Consider the following 13,688-nt stretch of genomic DNA (forward strand, 5'->3'; position numbering starts at 1 on the left):
ATCTCTAGCACTACAAAAACAAAACCAGAAGCTAGATTCTTAATTTTTAATATTTCCAGTACTGTTACTAATTTGGACTTTTCCACCCTCATAAACAGCAGGTAAAATTTAACACCTACTACTATTCTTGATGAAACATACCAATTTTGTCTTTAAGAATCTCAGTATTGCAATTTGATAACTTGTAGCTTTCTATTTTCTCTACTTACTGTAGTGGGTCAGAACAGCAACTTTGTTTTTCTCACGCTAGTCTTGTATTTAAGATCCTCTTCTCTTACCTCTCAAATGAAGAACTGCAACTTTTAAAACCAAAATAGATTTTATTAGTGTCTATAATAGTTTCTCTTAATGGGCAAGTAGTAAAAACTCTATATTGTTGTTATTAAATAACAATATCTTTTTTTATTGCCAGTCCTGGGGCTTGAACTCAGGGCCTGCGCACTATCCCTGAGCTTCTTTTGCTCAAGGCTAACACTTTACCACTTGAACCACAGCACCACTACTGGCCTTTTCTGTTGATGTGGTACTGAGGAATCGAACCCAGGGCTTCATGCATTCTAGGCAAGCACTCTACCACTAAGCCAAATTCCCAGCCCAAGAACATTATCTTTTGGCAAGTAATTTTTTTTTTTTTTTTTGGCTATAGGACTTGAATTCAGGGCCTCGGTACTGTCCCTGCAACTTTTTGTGCTCAAAGCTAGTGCTCTATCACTTGAGCTACGTCAGTTTTTGAGTGGTTAATTGGAGATAAGAGTCTCATAGAGACTTTTCTGCCCTGTCTGGCTTCGAACCATGATCCTCAGATCTCAGCCTCCAGAGTAGCTACGATTACAAGCCTCAGCCACTGGCACCTGGCTTGGCAAGTAATTTTTTAAGAGTCTCAAACTAACTGAAACTAACTGAGCTTCCTTGAAATCTTAAAACAGTGTCTCTCTGACAATTCAATCATCTAACATACTTTGTTCAAATGACTTTACTGACATTAAAGAGACTCAGAGATGTCTTAGATATACTCTGTGAGAATAATGTGAAATAATATACACCTTGACATAAGGGAGTGGTTAGAAGGGATAAATCTGCCTTTTCTTTCCTTTCATTCCTTTCTTTCTTTGCAGTACTGGTATTTGAACTCAGAGCCTTGTGGATTCTACCACTTGAGTCTCTCCCCTGGTCCTTTTCTTTTTATTTTGCTTTACTTCTAGGATAGGGCTTTTTGAATTTTTGCCAGAGGGCTTGGCTTGATCCTCCTACCTAGACTTCTGTCGTAGCTGGCATAACAGATAAAAATCACCATGCCTAGTTTATTGGTTGAGATGAGAGTCTCACTAAGTGTTTGCCACAGCTGGTCTAAAACTTTTACTCTCCTGATCTTCACCTCCCAAGTATCTAGGATTATAGATGTGAGCCACCTCTCCTGACTCCCACTTTTCTTTTTCTTTGTTTTACAAGGTGATTTTTAAGATTCATGAGCTGGGCACTGTGGCTCATGCCTGTAGCTATTCAGGAGGCAGAGATCTGAGGATTGTGGTTCAAAGCCAGCCAGGGCAGGAAAGTCCTGAGACTCTTTATCTCCAATTAACCACCAGAAAACCGGAAGTGGTGCTTGATAGAGTCCTAGCCTTGGGCTGAAGAGCTGAGGTACAGCACCTAGGCCCAGAGTTCAAGTCCCATGACTGAAAAAAAAATCATGAATATCAGGAAGCAGGATTTAAGCAAAAATAATTGCTGTAGTATAGTATAAGCTCTTTTATATACAAAGGTCACTGTTCTTAAAATTTTTATTGAAGGTAAGCCAACTTTTTTTATGCCTGAAAAAGGATTTTGTTGTTAGTGGAAGAGAAAGTAGGGAAGAAAAGAAAAAGAAACAGTTCAGTAAATTAATTGTATTTTATTTATTTTTTAGTAAATTAATTTTAAAACCAAATTTACTAGCTCAAGATTCATAAACCACCTCTCCATAGTATAATTTCAAAGTATTTTCTTTAGGAATACACTTAACAGTATTTTTAAAAATAAGTCATTTATGCTAGGGGCCATGGCTCATATCTATATTTCTAGCTACTCAGAAAGCTGAGATCTGAGTATCACAGTGCAACATAGAAGACATAGAAGTCTGTGAGACTCATCTCCAATTAACCACCAAAAAGCTGGAAGTAGAGCTGTGGCTCAAGTGGTAGAACATCAGCCTTGAGTGAAAAAGCTAATGATCAGCACCCAAGCCCTGAGTTCAAGCCCCAGGACCAACACACACACACCCCACACACACCACATACCACACATGGATTAAATGGTTTGGCTTGCTTATTTGGCTGGCACTCTATCCCATCTCACTGTTTGCTAGTTATTTTGGAGATAAGGTTTCATAGCCACTGATCCTGAGTCACTTCCCAGTGACCTTAGTATAAAACATCATCATCTGGGGGCTGAGAAAGTGGCTCAGTGGTAGCATGTTTGCCTTGCATGCATGAGGCCCTGGTTTCGATTTCTCAGCACTGCATAAGCAGAAAAAGCTGGAAGTGGTACTGTGGCTCAAGTGGTAGAGTGTTAGCCTTGAGCTGAAGAGCTGAGGGACAGTGCTCAGACCCAGAGTTCAGGGCCCACAACCAACCAAAAACAACAACAACAACAACAAAAATCATAATCTTACTGGGGAAAAGTAATGGAAAAAGTAATGTTCAAAAAAGAAACATACTCATTACCTGACAATGTAATGGTAGCCCCTCTGTACAACACATTAATAGTAACAATAAAGTTATTTTTTGAAACACATCATCATCATTTAATTTTTGTATTCTTCATCCCCCATACCCAGTAAGTTACCTTGGCAATTTTCCTTGAATACTTTTTTTTTTGGTGCTAATACTGGAGCTAGTAATCAGGACCTGGTTGCTGTTCCTTAGCTCTTTTGCTCAAGGCTAGCACTCTAACAACTTGAGCCATAGCTTCACTTCTGGCTTTATGGTAGTTAACTAGAGATAAAAGTCTCAGACTTGCCTGGTCCATCCAGCTTCAAACCTTGGTACTCACATCTCAGCCTCCTGAATAGCTAGGATTACAGGCATGAACTGCCGGCATCCAGCTTAAAAATATTTTTTTATGGGTTGGGGATATAAAATGTCTAGCTAGTGAAGCATATAGAAGGCCGTGGGTTTGATCCCTAGCATTCCAAAAAGAAAAAGAAGAAAAGTACATTTTTTCCCCCTCTGACTCAAGCTAGGACAAGCCCTACTCTTTTCCTCTGTACTACTGTATAACTACCAATTGATTTCCCATTACTTGAGCTCTGTGTCAGTCGGCTGTCTGCTGAACAAGTTACTCCAAAACTTGGTGGCTTAAAGCAGTGACCATTTAGCTCAATTCTTTAAATTTTAGCTTGGCAGAATGGTAACATGCTTATAGTCTTAGCACTGGTGAGGCTGAGGCAGGTAAATCACTTTTGAGGTTAGCTTGCATAGTGAGGTCCTGTCTCAAAAAACAAAACAAATGGGAGATGGGGTGGAGGTAGGGGTTTAGTTGAGGAGGTGGGAGGGACAGGATGGTAGGGGAAAAACAAAGGAGGAGGCAACAATGTTGGATAAGAAATGTACTCATTACCTTGCTCATGTAACTGTAACCCCTCTGTACAATATTGTCACAATAAAAAACTTATTTAAAAAAAAAGAGGACTGGGAAGGTGGCTCAGTGGTAGAGTGCTTGCCTTGTATGCATGAGGCTCTGGGTTTGATTTTTCAGTACCACATAAGCAGAAAAAGTCAGAAATAGTGCTGTGGCTCAAGTGGTAGAGCACTAGCCTTGAGCTGAAGATCTGAGGGACAGCACCCAGGCCCAGAGTTCAGGCCCCACGACCAACCAAAAAATAAAAAGTGGGCACTTGGTGGCTCATACTGACAATCCTAGCTACTCAGAAGGCTGAGATCTAAGAATCATAGTTCAAAGCCAACCCAGGCAAGGAAAATCTATGAGATGCTTATCTCCAATTAACCAACAAAAATGCAGAAATAGAGCTGTGGTTCAAGTGTTGACCTTGAGTAAAAAAGCTAAGGGACAGTGCCCAGGCCTGGATAAGCTCCTAGTAACAGCATGAAAAAAAATTTTTTTAAGTTAGCTGGGCAATTCTGGGGTTACTCAGTTAATCCCTATGGTCTCTTTTATGTGTCTGTCTGTAGTTAAGTTGATAGATCAGTTGGCAGCTGATCTAAAGTGGCCTAACTTACATGTCTGGCACTATGCAGCTTTTGGCTAAAATGCCTTCATATTCCTTTTTATCCTCCCGCAAACTATCTCACTCTCATTCACAGAGAAATCTCAGAGCTCCAAGTGCAGCAGGAGAGGGCAAATATGTTATAAATTTCTACTTGTATCTCAAGTTGCTGTTTATACCTGTATTGCTATTTATATCTATGTTCAAGGATGGAGAAATACAAACTGAGCTTCTAATGCGAGGAGGCACAACGTTGCATTGCAAAGGGATAGGAAGAATTTATGGCAATTTAAAAAATACATCTTATGCTGGGCGCCGGTGGCTCATGCCTGTAATCCTAGCTACTCAGGAGGCTGAGATCTGAGGATCCTAGCTACTCAGGAGGCTGAGATTTGAGGATCGAGGTTCAAAGCCAGCCCTGGGCAGGAAAGTCCGTGAGACTCTTTATCTCCAATAAACCACTCAGAAACCACCGGAAGTGGCGCTGTGGCTCAAGCGGTAGAGAACTCTCCTTGAGCTGAAGAGCACAGGGACAGCGCTCAGGCCAGAGTTCAAGCCCCACAACAGACCCAACCCCCCCCCCCCCCCCAAAAAAAAAAAAATCTCATTTTCTTTCTCTCATTCTAAAATTGCTACCAACTTAATGTTTTTAGAACTTGGTGAAAGCTTAGTTTAATCCCCCTGCTTAACAACTGTAAGTAGCATCCTGTTATTTTGAAGTATAAGAGCAATAGCATGATTTTTTTCTTGACCCATATTTCCAGCTGTGTTTCTCTCTGTTCCACTTGCTCAACTAAATTTGTACTCGTTTCTGAACTGGTCCAATTAGCCTTTAGGTCCCAACTTATACCACTTATGTGGATCCTTGCTAGATTGTCCTTGCCCCATTCTTAACATTCACTTCCTTCTACCTTTTAAGATAAAAACAGTTTTCCTTAGTGTTTTGTAGCTTTCTTGTAGTGGTTGTGTTGTTGTTGCTTTACACTGTTAAAATTTTAAGGTATATGACTCATCTACCAGACTAAGAACTTCTTTTTTTTGGGGGGGTGGGAGGGTTCTGGTTATGGGGCCTGAACTCTGGGCCTGGGCGCTGTCCCTCAGCTCTTCAGCTCAAGGCTAGCACTCGACCACTTGAGCCACAGCGCCACTTCCAGCTTTTTTTTTTTTTTTTTTTTTTTGCTTATGTGGTGCTGAGGAATCGAACCCAGGGCCTCATGCATGCAAGGCAAGTGCTCTACCACTGAGCCACCTTCCCAGCAGACTAAGAACTTCTTAAGGGATAGAACTTGAGCTTGCCTCACCTTCATAGCTGTCTATGATTATTTAGTTTTTTGATGCACATAACCATCAGAATATTTGAACTAAATTTGAACAATGAACACTTCTATAATTACCATGTTAATGTTTTGATTGATTGATTGATTTTTGGGTCCAGTCATGGGGCCTGAACTCTGGGCCTGGGTGCTGTCCTTCAGCTCTTCAGCTCAAGGCTAGCGCTCTACCACTTGAGCCACAGCGCCACTTCCGGCTTTTTTCTTTTTGGTTATGTGGTGCTGAGGAATTGAACCCAGGGCCTCAGGCATGCAAGGCAAGCCCTCTACCACTGAGCCACCTTCCCATCCCATGTTAATGTTTTGAATGTCAGTTAATTTTTAACCTTTTCTTTCAGGCCAGAAACTAGAGAGCAGTATCCAAATAAATTTATCCAACGAGATGACACTGAACGATTTTATATTCTGAACACATTATTCAATCTACCAGGTAGACTCATTCTATGCTTATATAAACTGATGCTTTCTCTTCTTTCCATGATCATTTATCTTTGCTTAAGGGAGATAATGAAATAAGTTTAAATTATTTCATATCTAGCTTATGAATATCTATTCTTCATTTTTCAGAAACCTACCTGTTGGCCTGCCTAGTAGATTTTTTTACTAATTGTCCCAGATATACGAGGTATGTATATACTACAGTTTTCTTTTTCCAGTTGATTTTATAAAAAATTAATGTACAGGGTTTTAGAGAACTGGCCATTGTAGGTCTTTTCTGCTTTTCTGAAGTGAATTTAGTGCTAGTGAGAGATGCCACATTGCCAGCCTGAGAGATGGGACAGCACCAGCAGCTCCATGCAGGCTCTCACCTCCCACACGGCCCCTCTCCTTGCCAGTGTGCTGCAGCCATGTTTGGAAGGGACCACTTCTGATTGGCTTCTCCTGAGAATGAAGACGGCCAGCAGAGGTGCTAATTGTGACAACTGAGTGGGAGGTTTGTGTGATGATTATCTGTCCAAGCAGAATTACACTAAAACCCCCCAACTCATTTCACAGCAGCTACCTAGGAGCCATTCAGTGATGGTAATTTAGTTTCATTCCCAGGCCCAGCAAGATTTCCTTGAGGAATAAATGCTATTTATCTTCCTGAAACCAAAATTTTGCTAAACTTTTAAACCAGCTAGCCTTTCCTTTTGAAGGAATTGTTTAGTACTGCTCAAAGTATAACCATATATGTCAAGAGTTGCTAACTTCTTATCTTGGGCCTTATCCAGCTTTAAGGTATTCGGTGGAAAGCTGAGTCACTAAGCTAAACAGAAAATGGACAGTACCTTTGTACCCAGGGCCAATGTCAAAAAGTCAAAGTAGAAAGAATCTAAATGACCAATTTTAAGTTCTAAATGTTTCTTTAATGAGAACCTGTTTGTAAAAAGGGACAAGTAAAACAACCTGATATTTTAGTTTCCATCCAATATATTATGCTGTCATTTTGTATTTGTTTAAAATTATTGCATTCCATTGAACACTATGGCCATTTGTAATGGCCAAAAATGATTTTCATTAGGGAGTAAATATTTTCATAATTAGCCGCAGCCTATATACACAATGTGACCTGGAACCTTTAGGCCCCCCGGGCAACTTATGATACTCATTTTATTTACTCTTTTGGATTCCCTGTCATGTTCTTCTCATTTTTCTGTAGCTGTGAGACAGGATTTAAGGATGGGGACCTCTTCATGTCTTACCGGAGCATGTTCCAGGATGTGAGAGATGCTGTTGACTGGGTTCATTACAAGGTACCTAGAAGCTGCTTCTTTACTGACTCACAGTCTGGCATTAGCTTTGAAAGGACAAATGGGACAGAATTTTTCTTCTGTTTAAGAAAGTAGGAAGGGAAAGCATGGGACTTGCCCCCCTGGTGATTATTCTGGGATACATTTGATTGTCCCACCACCCTTTCCTCAGTGGCAAAAGCCCAGCTTCTTGATTTTATTGTTTTCATTTTTCAAACTTAGAAGAGATTTTAGAGTATGAAATTGTACTTAAATTATTTGTGGATAATAGTTCTTTGTTTTTGTCTTTTTGTTGTTTTGTTTTTGCTGGTCCTGGTGCTTATACTCAAGGCCTAGGTACTGTTCCTGAGCTTTTGTGCTTAAGGCTAGTGTCCTACCACTTCAGCCACAGCTCTGCTTCCAGCTTTTGGTGGTTAATTGGAGATAAGAGTCTCAGGGAATTTCCTGCCCAGGCTGGCTTTGAAATGCATTCATCCAATCTAAGCTTTCTGAGTTGCTACAATTACAAGTATGAAGATTATTGCCTGGGTCATCCTTTGCTTTTTGTTGTTCAAACACTTCTTACTTGACTAAGAATATTACTACTTAATATTAAATTTATATTTACTACTGGGCACTGGTGTCTCATGTCTGTAATCCTAGCTACTCAGGAGGCTGAGATCTGAGGGACATGGTTCGAAGCCAGCCGAGGCTGGAAAGTCCTTAAGAGTTCTAATCACAAAAAAACAGAAAAGCCAGGCGCCGGTGGCTCACGCCTGTAATCCTAGCTACTCAGGAGGCTGAGATCTGAGGATCACGGTTCAAAGCCACCCCAGGCAGGAAAGTTCGTGAGACTCTTAGCTCCAATAAACCACTAGAAAACCGGAAGTGGTGCTGTGGCTCAAGCAGTAGAGCGCTCGCCTTTAGCTGAAGAGCACAAGGACAGTGCCCAAGCCCAGAGTTCAAGCCCCACAACTGACAAAAAACAAAAAACAAATTAAAAAAAAACCTACAAAAAACCAGAAGTGATGTTGTGGCTAAAAGGGAGCTCAGGGACAGTGCCCAGGGCCAGATCAAGCCCCAGGACTGCCAAAAAAAAAAAATTGTATTTACTATAAATCATGCAAAAAATTATATTTATTATAAACCATATGAAATCTTAATTTCTAAATTAAAATAGAAATAGTTTCATATTTGAAGATATTTTTCTGTGATTTTAACTTACATTTTCTATTTTGGTAAATAATGTAAATTTGAGTTGATAGTAAATACATTTTTCTTACAAACTAAATATTAAAAAATGACTTTATTCTTTTCTTAGTTCTTTTTTATTTTTTTTTGTAGGGCTCCCTAAAGGAAAAGACAGTTGAAAATCTTGAGAAGTATGTAGTCAAAGATGTAAGTATGAGGGAGAAGTTGATCTGTATAGTTTATTTTACCAATCAAAGAAAAAAACTCAAGCATACCTATTTATAGTGACATGGACAAGGAAAGATGTTTCCTTGTGTGGCTTTTCACAGGTATAATCACCCATGATTTTCACCCAGATCATAGGCTGTTTCTCCTGTTTGTTGATAGGCAAGAAGACCCAGAATTTCTTTTTTCCCTTTGGCTCTAATTGTCATAATAGCAGCTCCAAGATTAGTTTGTGCACATCACTATGCTGCGATTACATGTATTATATCATCTACTCTTCCATATAACTCTGTTAGTTATTATTGTTACTTCTGTTTTATAAAGAAATTGGGGAATTACAGATTAAATATCTTGCCCAATGTTATATAGTAAGTAATAAAGCCAAGTTTCTCACCCAGATCTAACCTAGATCATAAGAACTGCACGTAATAGACTAAAAAATATTCATATATATGACTTATTTAGCATATTAATAGGCAATAGGGAAGAAAGCTTTAGAGTACCTTAAAAAAGGACAGGAGGTATATAGCTCAAGTGGTAGAGTACCTGCCTAATAAATCCCATTATTGCCCCCCCCCAAAAAAAAGTACCTAAAAAGATCAGTGAAAATCTTGGTAAATTTTTAAAAATTAAAGTTAATAGGTGTTTTACATGTTAATTTTTTAGTATAGATTATGTGCAATTAAGATGCTACTATTGGGGCTGGGAAGGTGGCTCAGTGGTAGAGCGCTTGCCTTGCATGCATGAGGCCCTGGGTTCAATTTCTCAGCACCACATAAGCAAAAAGAAAAAAGCTGGAAATGGCGCTGTGGTTCTAATGGTAGAGCGCTAGCCTTGAGCTGAAGAGCTGAGGTACAGCGCCCAGGCCCAGAGTTCACGCCCCACCACCGGACCCAAAAAAAAAAAAACAAACAAAAAAAACCAAGATGCTACTATTAAGGAAAGTTGGATGGAGAATAAAAAGAGTTTGTTTTTATTGCCATATATATACATATATATATATGTATATATATGTATATATATGTATCTATATAACATTATTGTAGTAATATGTAGTATATATGAATGCATTTTCACAGCTTTTCTATAAACTAAACACACAGTTCCAAGATGAGATACATTATTTTTCTGTAAAGTAAAAGAAGCAGTACAGTGAAGGTTTCTTGTTTTTAGTATACTGCCTGTTTTCACCTCCCTCTTACAGTTTCTAGAAAGAACTAGAGAGGGTTCAGGAGTATTTGTATAGGAACTTGTTTATTGTGAAATGAGGAAAAGGTGTTTTTCTTTCTAGGCATATCAGGAATTAGACTTGCCTTAATTTATCTACGGGTGGGTATGGACATATGTAGGTTGACTTGCATATATCATTTCATTCTGCAAAGTGTTTTTTTTTTTTTGGTCGGTCGTGGGGCTTGAACTCTGGGCCTGGGCGCTGTCCCTCAGCTCTTCAGCTCAAGGCGAGCGCTCTACCACTTGAGCTACAGCGCCACTTCCGGTTTTGTGGTGGTTTATTGGAGATAGGAGTCTCACGGTCTCTCCTGCCCCGGCTGGCTTTGAACCGCGATCCTCAGATCTCAGCCTCCTGAGTAGCTAGGATTACAGGCGTGAGCCACCAGCGCCCGTCTGCAAAGTGTTTTATAAAACCATATTATACACAATCTAGTCATATCTAATAATCTCCATATAGAGATCCACAAATTTGCTAGTTATGTTTACAATCAATTTCTCCTGATCTCTCACTTAAATCACACATTTCAGGAACTCACAAGACAATTTAAACTCTTTCCTGAGACAGACTCAAGAAGATAGATAACTGTTGTTAATGATCATATAAGTCTACATGTTATATGTCTGTATTATATGTGTTAATACTTCATTCAAATGGCCTTTTAATCCATAAGCAAATTCTAGTATATGAGTATCCTCAAGGGCCAGTGTAAAAGTATTTAGGGCTGAGTATGGTGGTGCATGCTTGAAATCCCAGCTGCTCAGGAAGCAGAGGTACAAGGTTACAATGTTAGGACAGCCCAGGCAGAAGCCTGAGACTTTATGAGCAAGTGATAGAGTGCTTACCTAGCAAGTATGAGGCTCTGAGTTAAAAACCTAGTACTGGGTGGTGGGAGGGGCAGAAGTATTTTGTGTTTTGTTCATTATCATATTTTATTTCAGGGAAAGCTGCCTTTGCTTCTGAGCCGGATGAATGAAGTAGGGAAAGTATTTCTTGCCACCAACAGTGACTATAAGTATACAGATGTAAGTGCTTAATATTCATATTTACTTATACAGAGAAGTTATTTTGGTGTAAAGAACTAAAGGTTCTAAGAAGAGAAGTTTATTAAGCCAGTTGCTAGTGTAGTCCTAGCTGCTCAGGACGCTGAGATCTAGGGATTGTGGTTCAAAGCCAGCCTGGGCAGGAAAGTTAGTGAGACTTTTATCTCCAATAAACTACTCAGAAAAAGTGGAAGTGGCTCTGTGGCTCAAGTGGTAGAGCACTAGCTTTGAGCACAGAGAGGCTCAGGGACAGTGCTTAGGCCCTGAGTTCAAGCCCCAGGACTGGCCAAAAAAAAAAGTTTATTAAATGAAGGTAGTTTCTTGCTATCTTACTTTGAAAGCAAACTATACAGGATTACGACCATACTGGAATTATTCTAATTTTTAAAATATTTTTTGATTATTTTCTCTGATTCCAAGTTGAATGTTTTATTTTTTTATTTTTTATTTTTTTGTTGGTCGTGGGGCTTGAACTCTGGGCCTGGGCACTGTCCCTCAGCTCTTCAGCTCAAGGTGAGCACTCTACCACTTGAGCTACCACGCCACTCCCGGTTTTCTGGTGGTTTATTGGAGATAGGAGTCTCACGATCTCTCCTGCCCGGGCTGGCTTTGAACCGCGATCCTCAGATCTCAGCCTCCTGAGTAGCTAGGATTACAGGTGTGAGCCACCAGCGCCAGGCCAAGTTAAAGGTTTTAATTTGAGGGCTATCTAAAACATTTTTGTGATTAAAGTGGCTCTATGTCTTGGAACATCATATGTGTACATTTGAGAAACTACACTGTTGAGAAACTACACTGTCATGGGAAGCTCTGCAGGATAGTTGGTAGAAAGCTCTTTTGAACCTTAGCCATTGAAACTTACTACTACTTAACTTTAAACATGACCTTTATGATTAAAACACATGGGAAAACTGGTTTAACTCCTTACTAATTTTTCTGAAACAACTACAAGATAATAGTTCTTGCAAGAAGTTCTGTCCTCCATGGGCTGGGAAGGTGGCTCAGTGGTAGAGCACTTGCTTTGGATGCATGAGGCCCTGGGTTCGATTTCTCAGCACCACATAAGCAAAAAGAAAAAAGCCGGAAGTGGCACTCTGGCTCAAGTGGTAGAGCACTAGCCTTGAGCTGAAGAGCTGAGAGACAGCGCCCAGGCCCAGAGTTCAGGCTCCACGACCGGACACCACCCCCCCTCCCCCCCCAAAAAAAAGAAGTTCTGTCCTCCAGTTCTCTTTATGTAATACATTATTTCCATGAGAAGTTTTAAGTCTTTTCTATGACCCTCCTTTACTCTTCCAAGTATGTGTTCTAAGAAAACTTGGGACATATGAATCAATCTGTACAGAAACATCTGAAAGTATATATTTTCTTGAGAATGTGAGTTTTTTTTGTTTTTTGTTTTTTTTTTGTATAATGAGGCACTTATTTTTATCTTCTACTGGCAAGATTTCATCCACTTTAGAGGAAATAAGAGCACAGTGGATCCTGTATTGAAAAAGACATGTTTTAATGAAAACCTTGTTTGGGATTTTTTAGTTATCTTTCTTTTACAAAAGTGATACACAGATTTCATGTTGTTTGTTTTTTCCCCAGAAAATTATGACTTACCTGTTTGATTTCCCACATGGACCCAAGGTAATATAATAGTGACTTATTAGACCATTGCTTTAGTATAATAATGCAGTTAAATCATTCTGGAAAGAAATGGTTAGGGACTCACCTAGAAAATTTGTGGTTTTAAAACCTATTGTCTAATCTTCATTACCATTAAAAGTAACACAGGACTAGTAGAATTTAAGTTACTAGCAGTTCAAATACGAGAAATAAAAGAGATACATAGTTTTTAGTGGATAGGCTCTTAATAATTTTATGCCTAAGAACTTCTGTGCAGAATTGTTAAATTTGTATGAGAATGAATAAAAATTTCAAGTTAAGGAAGTTTGCAGAAACAATTTGAATTTGTATATTCCTGACAATATAGATTGTGCAGTTATTACTGAGAGGAGAAAGCTTCATTCTTGTAATATTTTAAGGAATACCCAGTGTAACTTACATACATACTTGGAGAATTTTAGTTGTAACCTTTTATGAATAAGCATTACCAAATCTATGTTTTGAAACTACCCCACATTACAGTGTACAGTGACCTCTAGCTTGTCCTGACAAGTTTCTGCTGTGATTCCATTTCAGAATGGAAATAATTTTAATGGACATAACTGCTACATTATTGTTGTGTTTACCTTGCAATATGTACTAAAAGCCAATGTTGACCTACAGCAATCATTCTGAGAACAAAAGCAAAGTATGAGCAAACTTGCATGTATTAAAGTGCTGTATAATTCTGTAGTCAATGAATGTTTTTAAAATTAGTATTAGTCATTTATTATTTACACCTGCATGTTTTCAAAAAGATATCACATAATTAGTCATAGGTTTTTATAAATAATGGACTCTTTGTTATGCTTAGTATTTTAAAATTCCTTTCATTTAACTGAGATTAAATATTGGTGCCTTAAGATGAAAAGTTATCTTTTGGCTTTTGCTGGTTGTCCTTTCCCAGCCTGGGAGCTCCCATCGACCATGGCAGTCCTACTTTGACCTGATCTTGGTGGATGCACGGAAACCACTCTTTTTTGGAGAAGGCACAGTACTACGTCAAGTGGATACTGTAAGTCGAGAGGGTAATAGGGTCTGCTAGCACACTTTCCTCTATGTTTTCTCCTTGCTCTACATCTTTCTTCGTAAGAGGTATTTTACTCA

At 39.2% G+C, this 13,688-nt stretch overlaps 1 protein-coding gene across 1 annotated transcript in view; it reads left to right on the forward strand.

Moving 5' to 3' along the window:
• Nt5c2 (5'-nucleotidase, cytosolic II) overlaps window positions 1–13,688 on the forward strand; it is a 91,389-nt gene that overhangs the window by 72,615 nt on the left and 5,086 nt on the right. The window contains exons 6-12 of the mRNA XM_042689348.1: window positions 5,871–5,962; window positions 6,100–6,157; window positions 7,175–7,268; window positions 8,589–8,642; window positions 10,830–10,913; window positions 12,522–12,563; window positions 13,489–13,596. Coding sequence (XP_042545282.1) covers window positions 5,871–5,962; window positions 6,100–6,157; window positions 7,175–7,268; window positions 8,589–8,642; window positions 10,830–10,913; window positions 12,522–12,563; window positions 13,489–13,596 — 532 coding nt within the window. The remainder of the gene's footprint in view (window positions 1–5,870; window positions 5,963–6,099; window positions 6,158–7,174; window positions 7,269–8,588; window positions 8,643–10,829; window positions 10,914–12,521; window positions 12,564–13,488; window positions 13,597–13,688) is intronic.

Source organism: Dipodomys spectabilis, unplaced genomic scaffold (assembly GCF_019054845.1).
Source record: "Dipodomys spectabilis isolate Male_0828 unplaced genomic scaffold, ASM1905484v1 ptg000125l, whole genome shotgun sequence".
NCBI lineage: Eukaryota > Metazoa > Chordata > Mammalia > Rodentia > Heteromyidae > Dipodomys > Dipodomys spectabilis.